Source organism: Lytechinus pictus, chromosome 15 (genome assembly GCF_037042905.1).
Source record: "Lytechinus pictus isolate F3 Inbred chromosome 15, Lp3.0, whole genome shotgun sequence".
Classification (NCBI taxonomy): Eukaryota; Metazoa; Echinodermata; class Echinoidea; order Temnopleuroida; family Toxopneustidae; genus Lytechinus; species Lytechinus pictus.
The window spans coordinates 18374826-18391413 of NC_087259.1; the positions used below are offsets into that span (position 1 = coordinate 18374826).

The window sequence follows — 16588 nt, forward strand, 5'->3', positions numbered from 1 at the left end:
CCAAAGAAAGGGAAAACGAGGAAATCCCTAATTGGTACCGTTTTATAAATACATTATACATGTACATTTTATATTGACAAATGCGCAATAATTTAAACAAATTTACCATCCGCCAGTCAAATAGAAGGATTTCAGTACCTTTCAAGTGTTATTGAAAATTTGTAAACAAATTTTATATAAAACGGGCCCCTGGTAAATTTTTGAACCCCCCCCTCCGCTTTCTCTCGTTCTCTCATCCGATATTGCTTTTATTTTCGTCTTCTATTTCAAAGGAAACAAACAGAAAATAAAGGAATTTAGAACACCGTTTATCCTCTGCTCTTTTGAAAATGAAAACGTCCATGCAGTTCTTGGTCTCGGCACTCCCCAAACAAAAAGAAAGTCATGGCGGACGCTCAAACAAATTCCTTATGAAAAGAGCATGGGGACAAATAGCCAACGCCCTGAATAAAAGGAAGATTAGTATATCCACCTAAAAAAAAAACACGTTTGTTTGACGTGTCCCGACAAACCCCTCTCAATCTTACACCTACCCCTCCCCCTAAAAATGCTATTAATTTTTTTCGCCAGTTTCTTTCTTCTTTTTTTTTGGTCTTTTGTTTTTCTGGCGAATATCGTAGCAGAAAAGGATCCATATAAAGAAAAAATAAAGACAGGTTGACCTTATATTTTTTGGGGGGCGCTTACCCTGGTGAGAATCAACAGCCAAATATTTGAAAAAGATGTATAAATAAATTTAATTTAGATGCTACAATTTCAATAGATAAAAATAATTCACTTTCTCTCATTGTGACGAACAGTAGTCGGTAGCATGGTTATTTTGGAGGGAAAAGGGAGATAGAAAAATGAAACGTAGAACGAGACGAGGAGAGCGTTAGTGGGAGGTATGATTTCAGATCCACTATTTGAGTCACATTTACCCCCTTCGCTCTTTGAAATTGCAACAGGAAAATAAATCGAAGACTGGTTTGCAATTTTCAGGAAAAAAATTATTTTTTTATTACAAACTATAATTCATGAAAAGAAGAAACCAAACACGATTTTTAGTGAAACATTGAGGCCACCGTCTTAAAGCCCAGAAGCCAAAAATCACAAAATAGTTTCGGACTTTCGTTGCGCAGCATCATCATCGTACTTGCAAGGGAATATTCACCCTTTTTAATTTATTCTGGAAAATAAAGGTATTTGGTATGCTGTGATTTCACCCAAAACGGATTATCGTCGTAATTATACATTTTGCAAATGATCTGTATACAAGGGGGTAAAGAGACCATTCATGAGTAGCGTGACGATTGGCAATGAAAAAAAGCACCAGAGCAGACAACAAAGCGGTATCGATCGAACCCGACTTGTCCGCGCGTGCTGATTGCCCTTACGCATTTTTGTACACAGTGCCTATTGACTTGGGAAAAAGCGAAGATTTTACAAAATAACACGACTTTTTCCTCGTAAATTTCTTAACTATTCTGTTGATTTGAGAAGCGAGACCTTTAGTTCTAAAAAGAAAAATGTCTGATCTTTCATCTTTACATTAACTAAAAATCCTGAAAATACTTCAGTTTGGTGCAATTAGCAATAGATTAGGAAAATACCGCCACAGATCCAAATACCAGCAATGTACAAAAACGGCTCCGCCGCAGGGAGAGGTATCCGGTTTCGCAGGCCCGCACGCAAAGGGTTAATATCAAGAAGTTCCGGGGCTCCGCCATGGACCCCACCCATAAAGCACTGTTGTATGGATGAGTTTGGACTATGGCCCCAAAAAGTTCTACAACCAAACAAAAAAGGAGGAAAGAAAGAAAAGCAAAGGAAAGTGCATTATCTTTTTCTGAATATCACGTCAAAATCTATCTTCATGTTAGATTCTCATCAAAAGGTGATTTTTTATCTCACTCGCTTCGCTCGCTCGGGACCTATTTTAAGCTACTTCTTGCCACAAGCGCTATACTCGGCCCCCTCGAGCATATAGAGCTTTGCCCTGATGCTCACAATCATAACAAAAATCCTGTTCATCGTGGTGTACAAAAAAGAGAGAAAAAAGGTAAGAGAGGAGGGTGAAATATGATATCATCATGTCAAAATCTATCACAAAATTTGATTTTTGCAATAAAAATGTCAAAAAATTGTGCTCGCTCGCTTCGCCTGTTCGCATTTATATATATTTATTTTTGCCCGATACACCATATCGCCCCCTCAAATTTTTTGCATTATGACGCCATTGTCTGTTCCATGATATGACCGGGAAATATTTGCCCCCCCCCCCTGGCCACCGACCCCTGTTACGCCCCTGAAGCACATGAATACCCATTAATTCCGTCCAAACACGTTGCACCGTTTCGACAAGGATCAGAGTTTCATTCATTAATTTCTGTTCCAAAGAATTGAGGTTTGAAATAAATGTTGTGTTATTACGGCGGTAATCGAAAGGACTACACGAGCCTACAAATTTATTGAAAATGAAAATAAAAATCAGAACATATCATTATTAATTTCCCTAGCACTAAAATATGTCTGCTACCTTGATTTAACATCCTGGACGTTTGTACAATCTTGCTTCATTATATTAAATGTTAGTGAGATAGAGAGATAGTTAAAATATTTTACCTGTTTCGCATTTATTTCCCGTATATCCAGCAACACAAGTACATTTATATCCATTGATTTCATCCATACAAGTCGCACCATTAAGACAAGGATTTGTGCTACAGTCATCAATATCTGTATGGGTTCGAACACACAAACATACACAACAACAAAACTGTTTATGCTTTAAGAACATTCAAGGGCCATACAAAATAGATTTCGCTGGATGTGAGCCATCCGCCCATCCACCCCTTCCTCCTAAGAAAAGTAAACACAGAAAACGGGAAAATTGCCAATCGTTTTCGGACATTTACAAAACAGCTTGATCAATTACTTTATTTACTGGTCTTTTTTAAGAAAAAAAATGTCCATCCATTCTATTTCGATGATGAACCTCTTTCGACGAGAATAAAGCATTTGACCAACTGAACCCACTTGAAAAAACTTATGAATTTGTGTAAAGGCTTGTATCATTATTTATACACTTTAGAGGTACAAATAACCGTAATTATGCAGAGTAAATAAAATAAGTTGATCAAAATCAAGCCTGTTATTTTTCGTATGGTAAGTGAAAAGAAAATATTTGTTTCGCAGTTTTCAATTTAATATTCGTAATACATTATTAATTACGTGATATAAAAACAGGACTTATAAATATTACCTAAATTATATCACTCACACATCCAATTAAAATATCTTTGAAAATGGTGAGGACAAAAGTTTTGTTAAAAGTATGCAAAAGTTTCGAAAACTAATAATTGAAAAATTCCGATATATGTTACCTAAATAATAACGTATACCTTTTTTCAATAGAGTGAAAAAAGTTAAGCACCTGTTTCACATTCATTACCGTTATTTCATTACCGTTATATCCAGCAGCACAAATACAGTTATATCCATTAATTTCATTCGTACAAGTCGTATTATCAAGCCATGGATTCGTGTCGCACTAAACAATATCAATTTTCGAATAAAAACAAATATACTTTGAAGCTTGTGTGTTTATTTAAAAAAAAATACCATCAACACATTGGGCATGTCCAAAATATACAATGAGAAACTATAACAAAAAAAAAGTTTTAGCAAATAAATGCGTAGATTTTGAAATATATTACGCTTATAGAAATATGAAATGAAAAAAGAAAGTGAAATACTCTCCAATATAATGTCAGAAGTATCCAGAAATAATGATGCAGTCCAACATTTCATTACAAGAAAGGGGTTACCTGTTTCACATTCATTTCCCGTATATCCAGCAACACAAGTACAGTTATATCCATTGATTTCATCCGTACAAGTCGCACCGTTAAGACAAGGATTCACGTAACACTCGTCTATTTCTGTTGTGGGAATAGATATATATCATATCAAAATTTTCATTAAAATGATAGAAAGAACTGATACCACTCATGCCCTTAGCTAAAACAAACAACAGTATGAAATTCAATTTTTACAAAAGTACGCAGAAGTATCTATACTCTCAGAAGCTTATAATTTATTTTTTTCCGAAATTTACCAGTATGTCGTATAATTGAAAATGTTTCCAGAATGATGAAGTACTTCTATCCAAGGAAAAATGTTAGTACCTGTTTCACATTCATTTCCAGTATATCCACCAGCACAAGTGCAGTTATAACCGTTGATTTCATCCGTACAAGTCGCACCATTAAGACAAGGATTCACGTTGCACTCGTCAATATCTGTTTTGGGAATAAATACAAATATGCATTAAAGCTTTCTTTTTAATCAATAATACCACTCACACCTCCGAGAGAGACGTTGAGGAAACTATTAGAATAATAGTTTTGACAAATATATAAAAAAAATATTGAATTTTTTCAAGGCATATGGAAAAGAGAAATCTGAAATAACTATTCGGGAAAATCCGTCATATAATATCAGAAGTATCCCCGAAATAATGAAGTAGTGCAATATTTTATTGCAAGAAAGGTGTTACCCGTTTCACATTCATTTCCCGTATATCCAGCAGCACAAATGCAGTTATATGCGTTGATTTCATGCGTACAAGTCGCACCATTAAGACAAGGATTCACGTTACACTCGTCAATATCTGTTTTGGGAATAAATACAAATATGCAGTAAAGATTTCTTTTTTTTTTAATAATACCACTCACACCTCCGAGAGAAACGTTGAGGAAACTATGAAAATAATAGTTTTGACAAATATATGTAAAAATATTTTTTAAGGCTTATAGATAAGAGGAATCTGAAATAACTATTCGGGAAAATCCGTCATATAATATCAGGAGTATCCCCGAAATAATGAAGTAGTGCAATATTTTATTGCAAGACAGGGGTTACCTGTTTCACATTCATTTCCCGTATATCCAGCAGCACAGGTGCAGCTATATGCGTTGATTTCATCCGTACAAGTCGCACCATTAAGACAAGGATTCACGTTGCACTCGTCAATATCTATTTTCGGAATAAAAAAAGTATTAAACGTCATTAAAGTTTGGGGTTATTTTTGTACAACTGACACAACTCACACCTCCCACTATTAAAAAAACGATTAAGAGCAGTAATTTTGACATAGGTTTTCTTTCATTCTGGGGAATCTTTCAATCACTGAAGATTTCCAAGAATATTCAGAATTCCACCTACACGTAGTTCTGGTGATGAGAATTTGAACACTTATTAAAAGAAAACACATCTCACGTTTACTAAAAGATAAAATTAATAAGGTTTTTTATCTAATTGATCTTGTATGTGAAAATTGTAAATCTAAGTCGTAATAAAGGCGTAAATTTACAATTCTTATGAAATCATTTTCCCAATGGCGTCCGAAAAAGTAGGGTACCTGTTTCACATTCATTTCCCGTATATCCAGCAGCACAGGTGCAGCTATATGCGTTGATTTCATCCGTACAAGTCGCACCATTAAGACAAGGATTCACGTTGCACTCGTCAATATCTATTTTCGGAATTAAAAAAGTATTAAACGTCATTAAAGTTTGGGGTTATTTTTGTACAACTGACACAACTCACACCTCCCACTATAAAAAAAACGATTAAGAGCAGTAATTTTGACATAGGTTTTCTTTTATTCTGGGGAATCTTTCAATCACTGAAGATTTCCAAGAATATTCAGAATTCCACCTACACGTAGTTCTGGTGATGAGAATTTGAACACTTATTAAAAGAAAACACTTCTCACGTTTACTAAAAGATAAAATTAATAAGGTTTTTTATCTAATTGATCTTGTATGTGAAAATTGTAAATCTAAGTCGTAATAAAGGCGTAAATTTACAATTCTTATGAAATCATTTTCCCAATGGCGTCCGAAAAAGTAGGGTACCTGTTTCACATTCATCTCCGGTATATCCAGCAGCACAGGTACAGTTATATCCATTGATTTCATCCGTACAAGTCGCACCGTTAAGACATGGGTTTGTGTCGCACTCGTCTATTTCTGTATTCGGAATAAAAATAAACAAATACGCATCATTAAAAGTTTCGTTTGAAAAATATTCTCATTACATCATCCAAGCGTATTCAGATTTTTCTTCACTTTCTTTAGCACATAGGCGAGTTATATAAATTATGTCAATGTGGTGTGGAAAGCAATATAATACGATGTATGAACGTTTATCGTTTATACAATGTATAATCTATGTAAATTTTATTGTTTTATTGTGTATCTGTAATGATTTTCTTTTATTAGTCCTGTACTTCGTTCTAAATAAACGAGAAACCTGGACTTATTTCTATTGTATGTTACTTCCCTTGTTTCATATTGAATAAAGGTGATACTTTAAAAAAATATGACAAAGTTAAACATTAATTCCGGAATTAGAATAACATTGTAACGAAATCGGAAATTGTGTACAAGCAGTAAATTGCCGTCAGAAATATCCCCAAATAATGATGCAGTGCAATATTTCAACCAAGACAAAAATTTAAGTACCTGTTTCACATTTATTTCCCGTATATCCAGCAGCACAAATACAGTAATATCCATTGATTTCATCCGTACAAGTCGCACCGTTTAGACATGGGTTTGTGTCGCACTCGTCTATTTCTGTATTAGGAATTTTAAAAAATATAAGTGTTTGAAACTTCCGTTTAAGAAATATGTTTATAAGATCTTCCAAGCGTAAACAGAGTATTCTGCACATTCTTCTGTGAAGGGGGGGGGGGGATTATATAAATTATGGGAATGGGCTCTGAATATTATGTTCACCGGGAGAAACTAGATTTAAAATACCCCTGGAATAATGTGGTTAAGGTCAAAATATGGCCATGACTGTCTCCACCAACATTTTGAATATTGTTTGCAACAAATCAAATTGTAATAAAGATATGAGCTTTAAAAAAGGTCCCCTGAAAACACTAATACTCTTCGATTACTTTTATTTAGAAAGAATAAGAGGAATATCTCCTTGATGTAATTGTCATCGATCTAGCCTGTTTTTCATCTAACCCGACTATCAAGATACCTCCGGAAATATCCAAGCGCATTGATGCCAGTCATCTTTTCTACTTCCCCTTGCCTATAGACACCTCTCTCTTTAATCTATCGTAAAGTTGATAAACTTCACCAATGACTCAAATTCCCCCCCAGACACACATTGCTTCTTTTGCTAGCATTTTCGAGAAGTCTCTGCGCCTTGATACATTTTAAGAGAAATAATACAGCGACCATCTATTCATATGAACCATTACCATCACAACCACCTGCTCCGCCACCATCATCATCATCATCATCATCAACAACAACATCCTCACACAAATCGTAGTTACCCATCGAGTAAATGATGTAGTATTCGGAATACTTCAGGCATACCTGTACAATTTCTTCCTGGAAGAACACCCGATTGTCCGGTATCTTCGTACCCTTGAAGACATGCACATTCATAGCTTCCATCTGTGTTTGTACACCGGGCGGACTGAGAACAGTCGTTACCAGCTCCATCCTCACATTCGTTTGCATCTGAAAAGCACAATTCGAATGACATCAGGTATTGAATTATTAGGATTAACTGATTCAGAGTTTGTCAGTTATGCCAAACTTCATTAAAAAGTATCAAGATTACACGTGAAGAAACAGATTCGTTGCGAATCATACTTGGTTATCGGGTTATGGAGAAGGGGTGAACATGTCATTTGAACCATTACACTGACAGGAATACTTACCTTGAACAACCGATGCATTCCACATGATTGTAAAAGCGGTGCCACTTTCTTGTAAGACACTCTGATCAGTGGTAGTAGCCGCCACAACTGAAGCAAGGGTAATATTGGTAGAGTTATCTGATGCGTTCTCCCGAAATATCATTGCAATATCTACAACAATGCTTCCGCTGGATATATTCCTGGCTACCACCTCTACTAGTGCCACGCGAAGAGAAGCATCATTCCCTATAATCTGACGAATCTAAAAGAAACATGCACGTAATCATTATCTGAATAAAACCATTACGAAACCACAGATTGAGTACGGGGTAAAAGGTAGGAATTAAAGTGTCCGTGAACGAAGCTATCAACTATGACTTTTATTTAACTAAAGTTCTGTGATTTTTCATCGTTTAAGATGTAAATTTTATAGAAGGTTGTGTCTGGAGGACCAAGAGAAACAGATGAAATCCCATAACAACTGCCAGAACTTGACTAAAGCTTTGATTTTCAGAGGTTGTATTAAAAAGAATGAAGACAAAGCAATTCACTATCAATCAAATTTGCTTAAATGGTACTGCAATATCAGTGTGATTGAATGATTGGCGTTGATAGTTTGTTCAGTTTTAACGTTAAACGATGGTTCGCAGATATTGCATATATAAAAAAGCGAGGCCAGGAAAGATGAGTAAAATAAAAACTCTTTAAGGTATTCATTAAGTAGGAAGATGAAGTTATATTCAGAACACCTTGACGCCTATCAAAATACCCTAGTGGAGCCCTTGTGAGTGTATATCACGGGATTTTTAGAAGAAAATTATCCACATGGCATGCATCACCCCTCCCATGGCATTTTGCACCCCTGCTCCTTACCTCATACTCTATCGAATGTCTAAACTGTTCCCCTTCGGGTCCCAGAAGTGAAGGGTCGTACACAGCTGGTTCTCCATTCACCTCAGATACGACGAGGGTCATTGAGTATTCCTTAACCTCTGACAATGACAATGATCAAGGGAAAAATCATACTAGTAACACGAACGTAAACCAGCCGAGAGCACATTTTTTATTAAAAGGGAAGTTCATCCTCACGAACAGTTTATTTTAAAAATAGCAGAAAAAATATTGGTAAAAGGTTTAAGAAACTCCTTCAAAGAATAAAAAAATATCAGAATTTATAATATTTTGATATGTGACGTCCTATGCGAGCAGATTCCCCACATATCGAATGGTGAAATATCAATGAAATGTAATTTTCTCAGAAAATTGAAATTAGTTTTCATTGTACCTTCAGTATATTAATACACAAATCATTTCACATCCTCTCCTGAAACAAGAGTCATCAAAGAGTCGTGCGTATTAAGTAGGGTGTAACTGAAAAGCCCCCCCCCCCCCCAGGTTTGCATTGTCAATATGTCATCGGTGGATTTTCGCAACCTCTACGCAGATGCTTCTGCAACGTTGAGAATCTACTGAAAACTCCGACCCTTAAAATCACAATTAAAAGATTTGAGTCCATTGTCGAGAATGGGTGAACAAGGACAGCAGACCGTCCTAAGATTCGGAGCTGATGGAAAATTGCAAATATTTCATTTGTCCAGCGTCAACAACGACACTGCTGTTTTAATTTTCGACGAAGGCTCCTTTGTCATGAAGGGCTTTTTACAATAGGTTCTCTACGTTCCAGAAAACGTCTGCGTAGAATTCGCAAAAATTCCCTATGTTCTGAGAGTGAAGATAAGAAGGCTTAATTTCCATCCCATTCTCTGCGTGCAACATGTGCAAAGTGGGCTTATGCCATTTTTTGTTTATAGTTTCCTATAGTCATAGTACATTTTAATAGTAAGTGTTGAATATACTCCCGATATTTTTGTTTTTATGATATACTCTTTCATTCTATTAAACTGATAATAATTAAAAATTTGAAAATGAATAACCATCAGATCCACAAAAAAAAGATGTGGGGATTTAGTCAAAATTCACTAATCACCTACCTGCGACCCCAATGCATATATCGTTTTGTCTCGTCCGACCTCGTTCGCACTCGCATTCATTTCGCTCTGAGCAAACTTCGTTGACTTCACAGTCAGCGTCAAATGTACAGTCGACGTTCTCTTTAACAAAAAGAAGATATTAATATGTAGTGAGTTTATCATTTGCCCAGACAAGAAAATACAGCAAAATATAGCACTTTTGGCCACATTTAGAAAAAGGTTGGAACTACTAATCACATATCTACAAATCTAATCCAAACATGAAACACTACATCCTGCATGTCCTACTCAAAACATTTTCAATTCAAGAAAAATTCAATTCAATCATTTAAAAAATCAATATATAAACCAAAATATATACAAATCATACATGAATGTAACAGTATAGTTTAAATGATTAGGGTGCCCCTAAAAGCAAAAGCTTGATGAGTGGGACACCCAATACATATATATATATATATAAGCGTACATAAAAGTGAAAAGGTAACAATAATAAACACAAACAATACATAAGAAAATAAGACGGTAAACATACAGGCGAGAGCAGGGGGGGTGGTCAGGAAAAGGGTGTGGAAATGAATTATGTGATTAATTGGCATACATAATTACAAGTGAACTTTTGAGTTTTGTTTTAAATGCAGTAACATTTGTGCTAGAAATTACATTGGAAGGGAGGGAATTCCATATTCGAGGACCAGTGGATTTAAATGAATAAAGGGATGATTGATTGAATGCTACAGGATAATGGAATTTAGAGTGGGAACGGGTATTGTATTGATGGTAGTCTTTATTATATTTAAATAGATTAATCATATTTATAAGGGGTGCTAAGTTGTGATTTAAGTAGTAAATTAGAATTGCAATTTGAATTTTATGAATATCAAAAAACTGTCAAGGTGTTTAATCTAAAAAATAAAGGGCGTGACGGAGCTAGGTAGTGGGAGTTAGAACAAATACGTAAAGCCTTTTTTTGGAGTATGTGTATGGGGTTTAGTTTTGCAGTGCCACAACTTGCCCAAGTGATATTACCATAATAGATATAAGGAAGCAATAAAGAATTGTAGAGCATAAGCAAATGTTTTTCTGTAAGATTATTACGTAATTTAGCTAATATACCTATATTTTTTGACATCTTATTACTAACAAAAAAGCGGTGTTCATTGTAAGACAATTTGTCATCAAGTACAAATCCTAAGAATTTTACGGAATTTACTAAGTATAAGTATTCATGAATTTGAGAGTATTTACTCTTGACATTATTAACGAAGTTCATGAATACTTATCAGACTTTTGTCCTGAAATCACAAGGTAAACATTGGTTTGATGTAATAAAGGTTTCACATCATCTACGAAATAATAGTGAAGGTTATTTTGCACAACTATCATCGAATCAATTTCACATATAGTGTCTTCGTAGCTAATCGGTTTGAACAAGGTCGAGACTAAAACAAGACGTTTAATTTCCTCTACGTTTGAATCGTACATTTTTATTCAATTCAAGTAAACATTTCTTCTCAACGATATTTCATTCATTTTTCATATTATTATTATTATATTATTTTACGATTGTTATCATTATCATTATTTATATACTTTTGTTATTTATTTTTATAATTTTATTTATGTTTTTATATTGTTATTCATTTGACCAAATCATGATACAAATATAAAAGACTTTTGTACATAGTAAACCAACGATACAGAATGGAGCAGTTGTAAATGGTGGTCAGAGATAAAGTATACAAATCAATAAAATAGTATTTCATCTTTCTATTTTAATTTCATGACCGAAAAAAAAAACTTATTTAGGGAAGAATCAAAACACGTATTATAAAAAATATGCCTATTATTAATTTCTTCGCGCTCCATTACGCAATTCATGTCCATGCATAAACGAATTAATATACGGCTGCTATGCTTATCTATTATTATGATTATGGGAGCACATTCAGAAAATCATATATAATCAATTGGACGATAAAGGGGATGCCCTTGTGATTTTTCAAGTAGTTATAAAAGTTTTTTTTAAGAGGACCGATTAGGCGTTGCAAGAAAGTAGGTCCCAAAATCGATCATAACTCTGGCCAAAAAACTTACATTCGGACTTGATTGCTGGTCAGTTTCTGGCAACAAGAAGTAAAAATCATATTTTCTACAGTTACAATTTTTTTTAATATATTGATCGCAAATTAGCAACATATATTTGCAAATGATTGCAAATATTTTCTTGCAACATCCCCTTACTCGCGTATCACCCCTACAGTTCGATTGGAGGGGGGGGGGGGTGGAGTGACATTTTGATCGCCCTGACCTATAATCAAAATACCCTAGCGCCCTCTATACATAATTCTTATTAAAATGAATCAGAGCGGGGAAAGTACAATACAAAACAACCAACGTTAAAATAACTGCTCATCTGTCTTTCAAACGTATTTTCACTATAAAACAAATATTTGTAGGGTAAGATGAAAATAGACGACAAAGGTCTTGTGCTCTGCTTTTATGCAGTAATAATACGATCGATCTAATTAATGATAGACCAAGTAAGTGGTAAATATATAAATTGAGAAATTAACCAACCAATCACTTGTCCCTGACTTGTTCTTTTCAATCAATGTTTAAATGAAGAGCTTTTCTTACAACGAATTCTTCTTTTTTTATTTCTCACCATGATCACAAACAGCGCCTGCATATCCAACCGGGCAATCGCAGTAGTAGCCATCGATTACGTCACGACATACTCCCCCATTCATGCAGTCATTAACTCGACAGTCGTTGACAACTAGAACAATAAAGAAAAATTTTGCAGCTCATTTCAAATCGCTCCAATCATGAAGTACGTCGAAACTGGAATTGACTTCAATAAGGAATATGAGATAATGGGTTACTAGGATCAGATGTATAAAAACTAGCAATGGCTTCAAGCAATAGCTAGCCAAGCAAAATATCATGCTTCAGCAATAGCTTTATTTCATATGCATAACCCCTTGCTAGTGCTTGAACCCTTTTCTTGCCTTCAGAAAGCAATTGCTAGCGGTCTGAACAATAGCAACGTCACGATTGTGCGAACACGACTCACAGAAAAGGCAGGACTCGAACACAAAGGTGTGGCAGTGCAAATTACCGCTTCTTTCCTACAACATCTTTCCCTCAGATGTACGTGGTGTCAAAAGTTTCTTTTTGATACATTTATGTGGCGTTTGGTTTGTACTTATTATGAAGAAAACAAGTACATGTAGGTTACGGTACACCTTGGGGTTCTCTCTCAAGTGCATAAGCAACATGATAAAAAAAGCGAATACCCAGATCAAGCGTAAGATGCTCTAATGGAGCTGGCCCAACCAAGTGCTTAAACCGAAACGCAAAAGCGAAATGCTCGCTTTATGCATACGCTTTTTTAGCAATAGCTGAACCGTCAAGGAAATGCTAGCAGTCAGTTAGCGATTGCTTGAACTTACTGGCAAAAGCATTTGCTCGCTCATTTGTATGCATACGGAATCAAGCAAAAGCCAAGCAAATGCCTAGCAAAAGCAATTGCTACTTTTTATGCATCTGACCCATCGATCTTCACCGTCGTAATCATTATCATCACATCCTCGCCACCTCCACCATCACAGCCACCATCATCAGTCACCATATCATCATAAACCATTAACATCATTATCATGATCACCATCATCATCATCGAAATCATCATCCACCATGACCACATCAACATCATCATAATCACCATCATCATCACCACCATCGCCATCATCATCCATGTCATCACCACCATTATCATACCATCACCACCCATCATCATCTCCATCAACATCCCAACCATCACTATCGCCATCGAAGACGGCGGCAATGAATAATTACAGGATGCAGGTTTATCCAACATTGTTATCATTCAAATGCCCCAAGATTATCAAATTAATTTTGTTCTCTTTGAGTTCAAACAACGCGAAGTGTTAAATCTGTAACTGGTGTAAACTACTCGATTTGCATACTTACTTTCCTTATTAGTGCAGTATAGGTCATTGGCTGTTTGATTTCTTGGCGCGAAACTATTCACCTGTAAGAATTTAGTAAAATGCACGAAATGAAGCGATAGCTATGAAAATTTCTTTTAAAATAGTCTTACCCAGCCACAAAAAATCAAATCGTGTCGATTTACCATCTTTAGGGACGCACCATTAGATACTCAGGGGGGGGGGGGGTGGCTGGAAGTTTGGGTTGATGAAAATAAAATCCTTTCTTCTTTGAGCAAAGTTTTTTTTTCCTTACTCCATTGAGACAAGTTTTTTTTGCACCTTTCAGATGATTTGTCAGTGGACCAAGTTTTTTTTTATATTCTGATAATGAGTCCATTTTTTTTTGCTCATATAGCAAGTCATTGTTTTTTGGAAAAACTTCAAGCCCCCCCCCTTGATATCTAATGGTGCTTCCCTTAACCTTGACACTTCCCTTTGTCTATTCATTTCTGTTCTTTTAGTGGTGATGGTGCATGGTGGTGGCGATGGTCGTAGCGGTTTGGGTGTGGGTGCTTTTTCCTTCCTTTGATACTTTCATCCTCATTGTCTATTTTTATTTTCTCATCCCCTCCCCCTCCTTCACACCAAAATCATGTGTCTTGAACTGTTGAATATAAAACATTTGACTCAATTACATTATTTGTGACTTTCTTGATTGAGAATTTTGGTACATTTCGATTTTAACTCATTATGGGGGAGGAGCTCCTTTAGTCCTCAGTAAGCATCGACCCGTTATTTGGTGTTGCATAATATTTGGATGTTAAAGAAGTTAACGTTGTCTGCAAAGAACCTGCAATTAAGTGGCAGGATATAGTGTCTTATTAACCTCCAGGTCTGGCCAAGACACATTATAAGTATGGCAAACGACATGGTTCCAAAAAAAATCCTGTATTGAAGCGGGGGTATCACGTTCAAGGAAGACCCCTAAGAGGTACAAGGACACTCTTATGGCAAGCCTTCAGAGTTCAACCTCAATCCAGACTTTTCTGAGGCAATATCCCACATGTCCCTCGGCAGAACTCTACGGAGGCACCAATGCATAATAGGCATCGAGGACTTTGAAAAACTATACAGCAACTGCCATTCGGTCAAAGAAGGAGACAAGGAAACAAAATCCCACTTTGCATTCATTCCCTCATTAACCTTGAAGCTGCTGCGGCAGATTATATGCATTGGTCTTCACTCTTATAATAAATACCCAAATGACGCATCGACAGCAGACCCCAAATTTTGGGGTGGGGGCGTCAGGGTCTAGTGGGTATGACACTCGAGTCTTTCATCCGAGGAACGTGGGTTCGATTCCTAGCCATGGCGTGTTTTCCTTCTGCAAGAAATTTGCCCACATTATGCTGCACTCAACCAAGGTGAAGTGAATGGGTCCACGTAGGAAGAGATTCCTTGAATGCTTGAGCGCCAATAGGTAGCCAAGCTAAAGCCGGGTTATAGTAATAGCAGAGCCCGCTGGGAGAACACTTTTCGTAACTGAAGTGGCTACCCTTTGTAAATATAACGTTATTATCTATTATCATTATTATCATTATTATTATTATTATCATTATTATTATTATTATTATAATCATGTAAGTGTAGCCCCTCTTATGGTGCTACATAATTGGAGAAATAAGTTAAAAGAGATTAGTCTCTATTAATTTTGTATTGTAGTATTTGAATCCATATTTATGTAGATACAGAACATACAGAGAGTGAGAGGAGAGAGTGAGATGATTTGGATGACCTTTTGTACATACTGGGAGAGAGAGAGCGAAAGAGAGAGCCAATGGTCAGTTCTGGCTAGCGTGAGTAAGGGTCAGGTGGTCCTTATTCTCAGAAAATAATGACGTGAATGACATGAATGACGTAGTAGTATTTTGGGGAAAAGTTGATGGACTCTTCCATCTTTGCTACCCTAAAGGGGTAAGCAGTTATTGTTTACTGGTTTTTTGTTTGTGAAAAGAGATGACCAAGGATAAAAAAGTATTACTTGTTATAAATATACACACCCCTTCCCAAAAATAATGGTATTGTCAAAAATACCTATATATAGAGCTTCTGGAGGCATCCTCTTCACAACTTTCGAGATGGAGAGAAAGCATCTTCCTCCAGACATCACTTTTCACTAATTCCTGTATTTTCCTGATTCTCAGGTAAGATCCAAAGTCATCCTTCCATATTTCACTTTATAAGATTATTTGATAACTGATCTTATAGATTTAATTTGTAATGTTAAGTTACTTTTCCAAAATTGTCTTTTACACATTTGGCTTATTACCAATCTTCGATTGAATAATATTTAAAATTTAGTTTTACATAACTGATGATAGATATTATTCTATAATCTACTTCTTGTTGAATGTTTGAATTTCTTATAATTGTTACTAACCATCTATGATTATTGTTCATGGTGAAGCACTTGTTATTTATGATTGTCTAGCAGCGCGAGCATGGTGCGAGTTTCATATAGTTGAGCCTTTTGAACTTTGCGAATTACACATTTTAAGCAAGTCGCGAATCCAAAACAACTAAACGGTATTATTCTGGTCAAGCGGATAGGCTGAGTTCCCTATCTTGCCGCGTTAATACCGAGCGGACTCTAATGTATCTGATTAAAGACTCTCCTGAATATCAGTGTGCTAAACCATTCTATTTCATTAATGATTTGATGTATTATTGTAAAATGATTTACTAATCATAGTTGCTATAAAATTATTGAGATGAAGTTTGATATTTAATATTTAGTATAAGAAATAATTAATCATGTTTTGATTAAAACTCATAGACAACTTTCGAGATGGAGAGAAAGTATCTTCCTCCAGACATCACTTTTCACTAATACCTGTATTTTCCTGATTCTCAGGTCA

At 35.6% G+C, this 16588-nt stretch overlaps 1 protein-coding gene across 5 annotated transcripts in view; it reads right to left on the reverse strand.

Annotated features, from left to right (window-relative positions):
- The window catches only part of LOC129277845 (uncharacterized), a 64784-nt gene that overhangs the window by 20381 nt on the left and 27815 nt on the right, over positions 1-16588 (reverse strand). The window contains exons 13-26 of one of the 5 annotated variants that reach the window (XM_064110185.1): positions 13711-13771; positions 12380-12493; positions 9712-9831; positions 8594-8712; positions 7742-7982; positions 7392-7538; positions 6513-6626; positions 5904-6017; positions 5405-5518; positions 4906-5019; positions 4541-4654; positions 4170-4283; positions 3810-3923; positions 2605-2718 (exon numbers count right to left, since the gene is read on the reverse strand). In XM_064110185.1, the coding sequence (XP_063966255.1) occupies positions 2605-2718; positions 3810-3923; positions 4170-4283; positions 4541-4654; positions 4906-5019; positions 5405-5518; positions 5904-6017; positions 6513-6626; positions 7392-7538; positions 7742-7982; positions 8594-8712; positions 9712-9831; positions 12380-12493; positions 13711-13771 (1714 nt within the window). The remainder of the gene's footprint in view (positions 1-2604; positions 2719-3809; positions 3924-4169; positions 4284-4540; positions 4655-4905; positions 5020-5404; positions 5519-5903; positions 6018-6512; positions 6627-7391; positions 7539-7741; positions 7983-8593; positions 8713-9711; positions 9832-12379; positions 12494-13710; positions 13772-16588) is intronic. The other 4 variants (XM_064110186.1, XM_064110187.1, XM_064110188.1 and 1 more) reach the window with 4 other exon arrangements.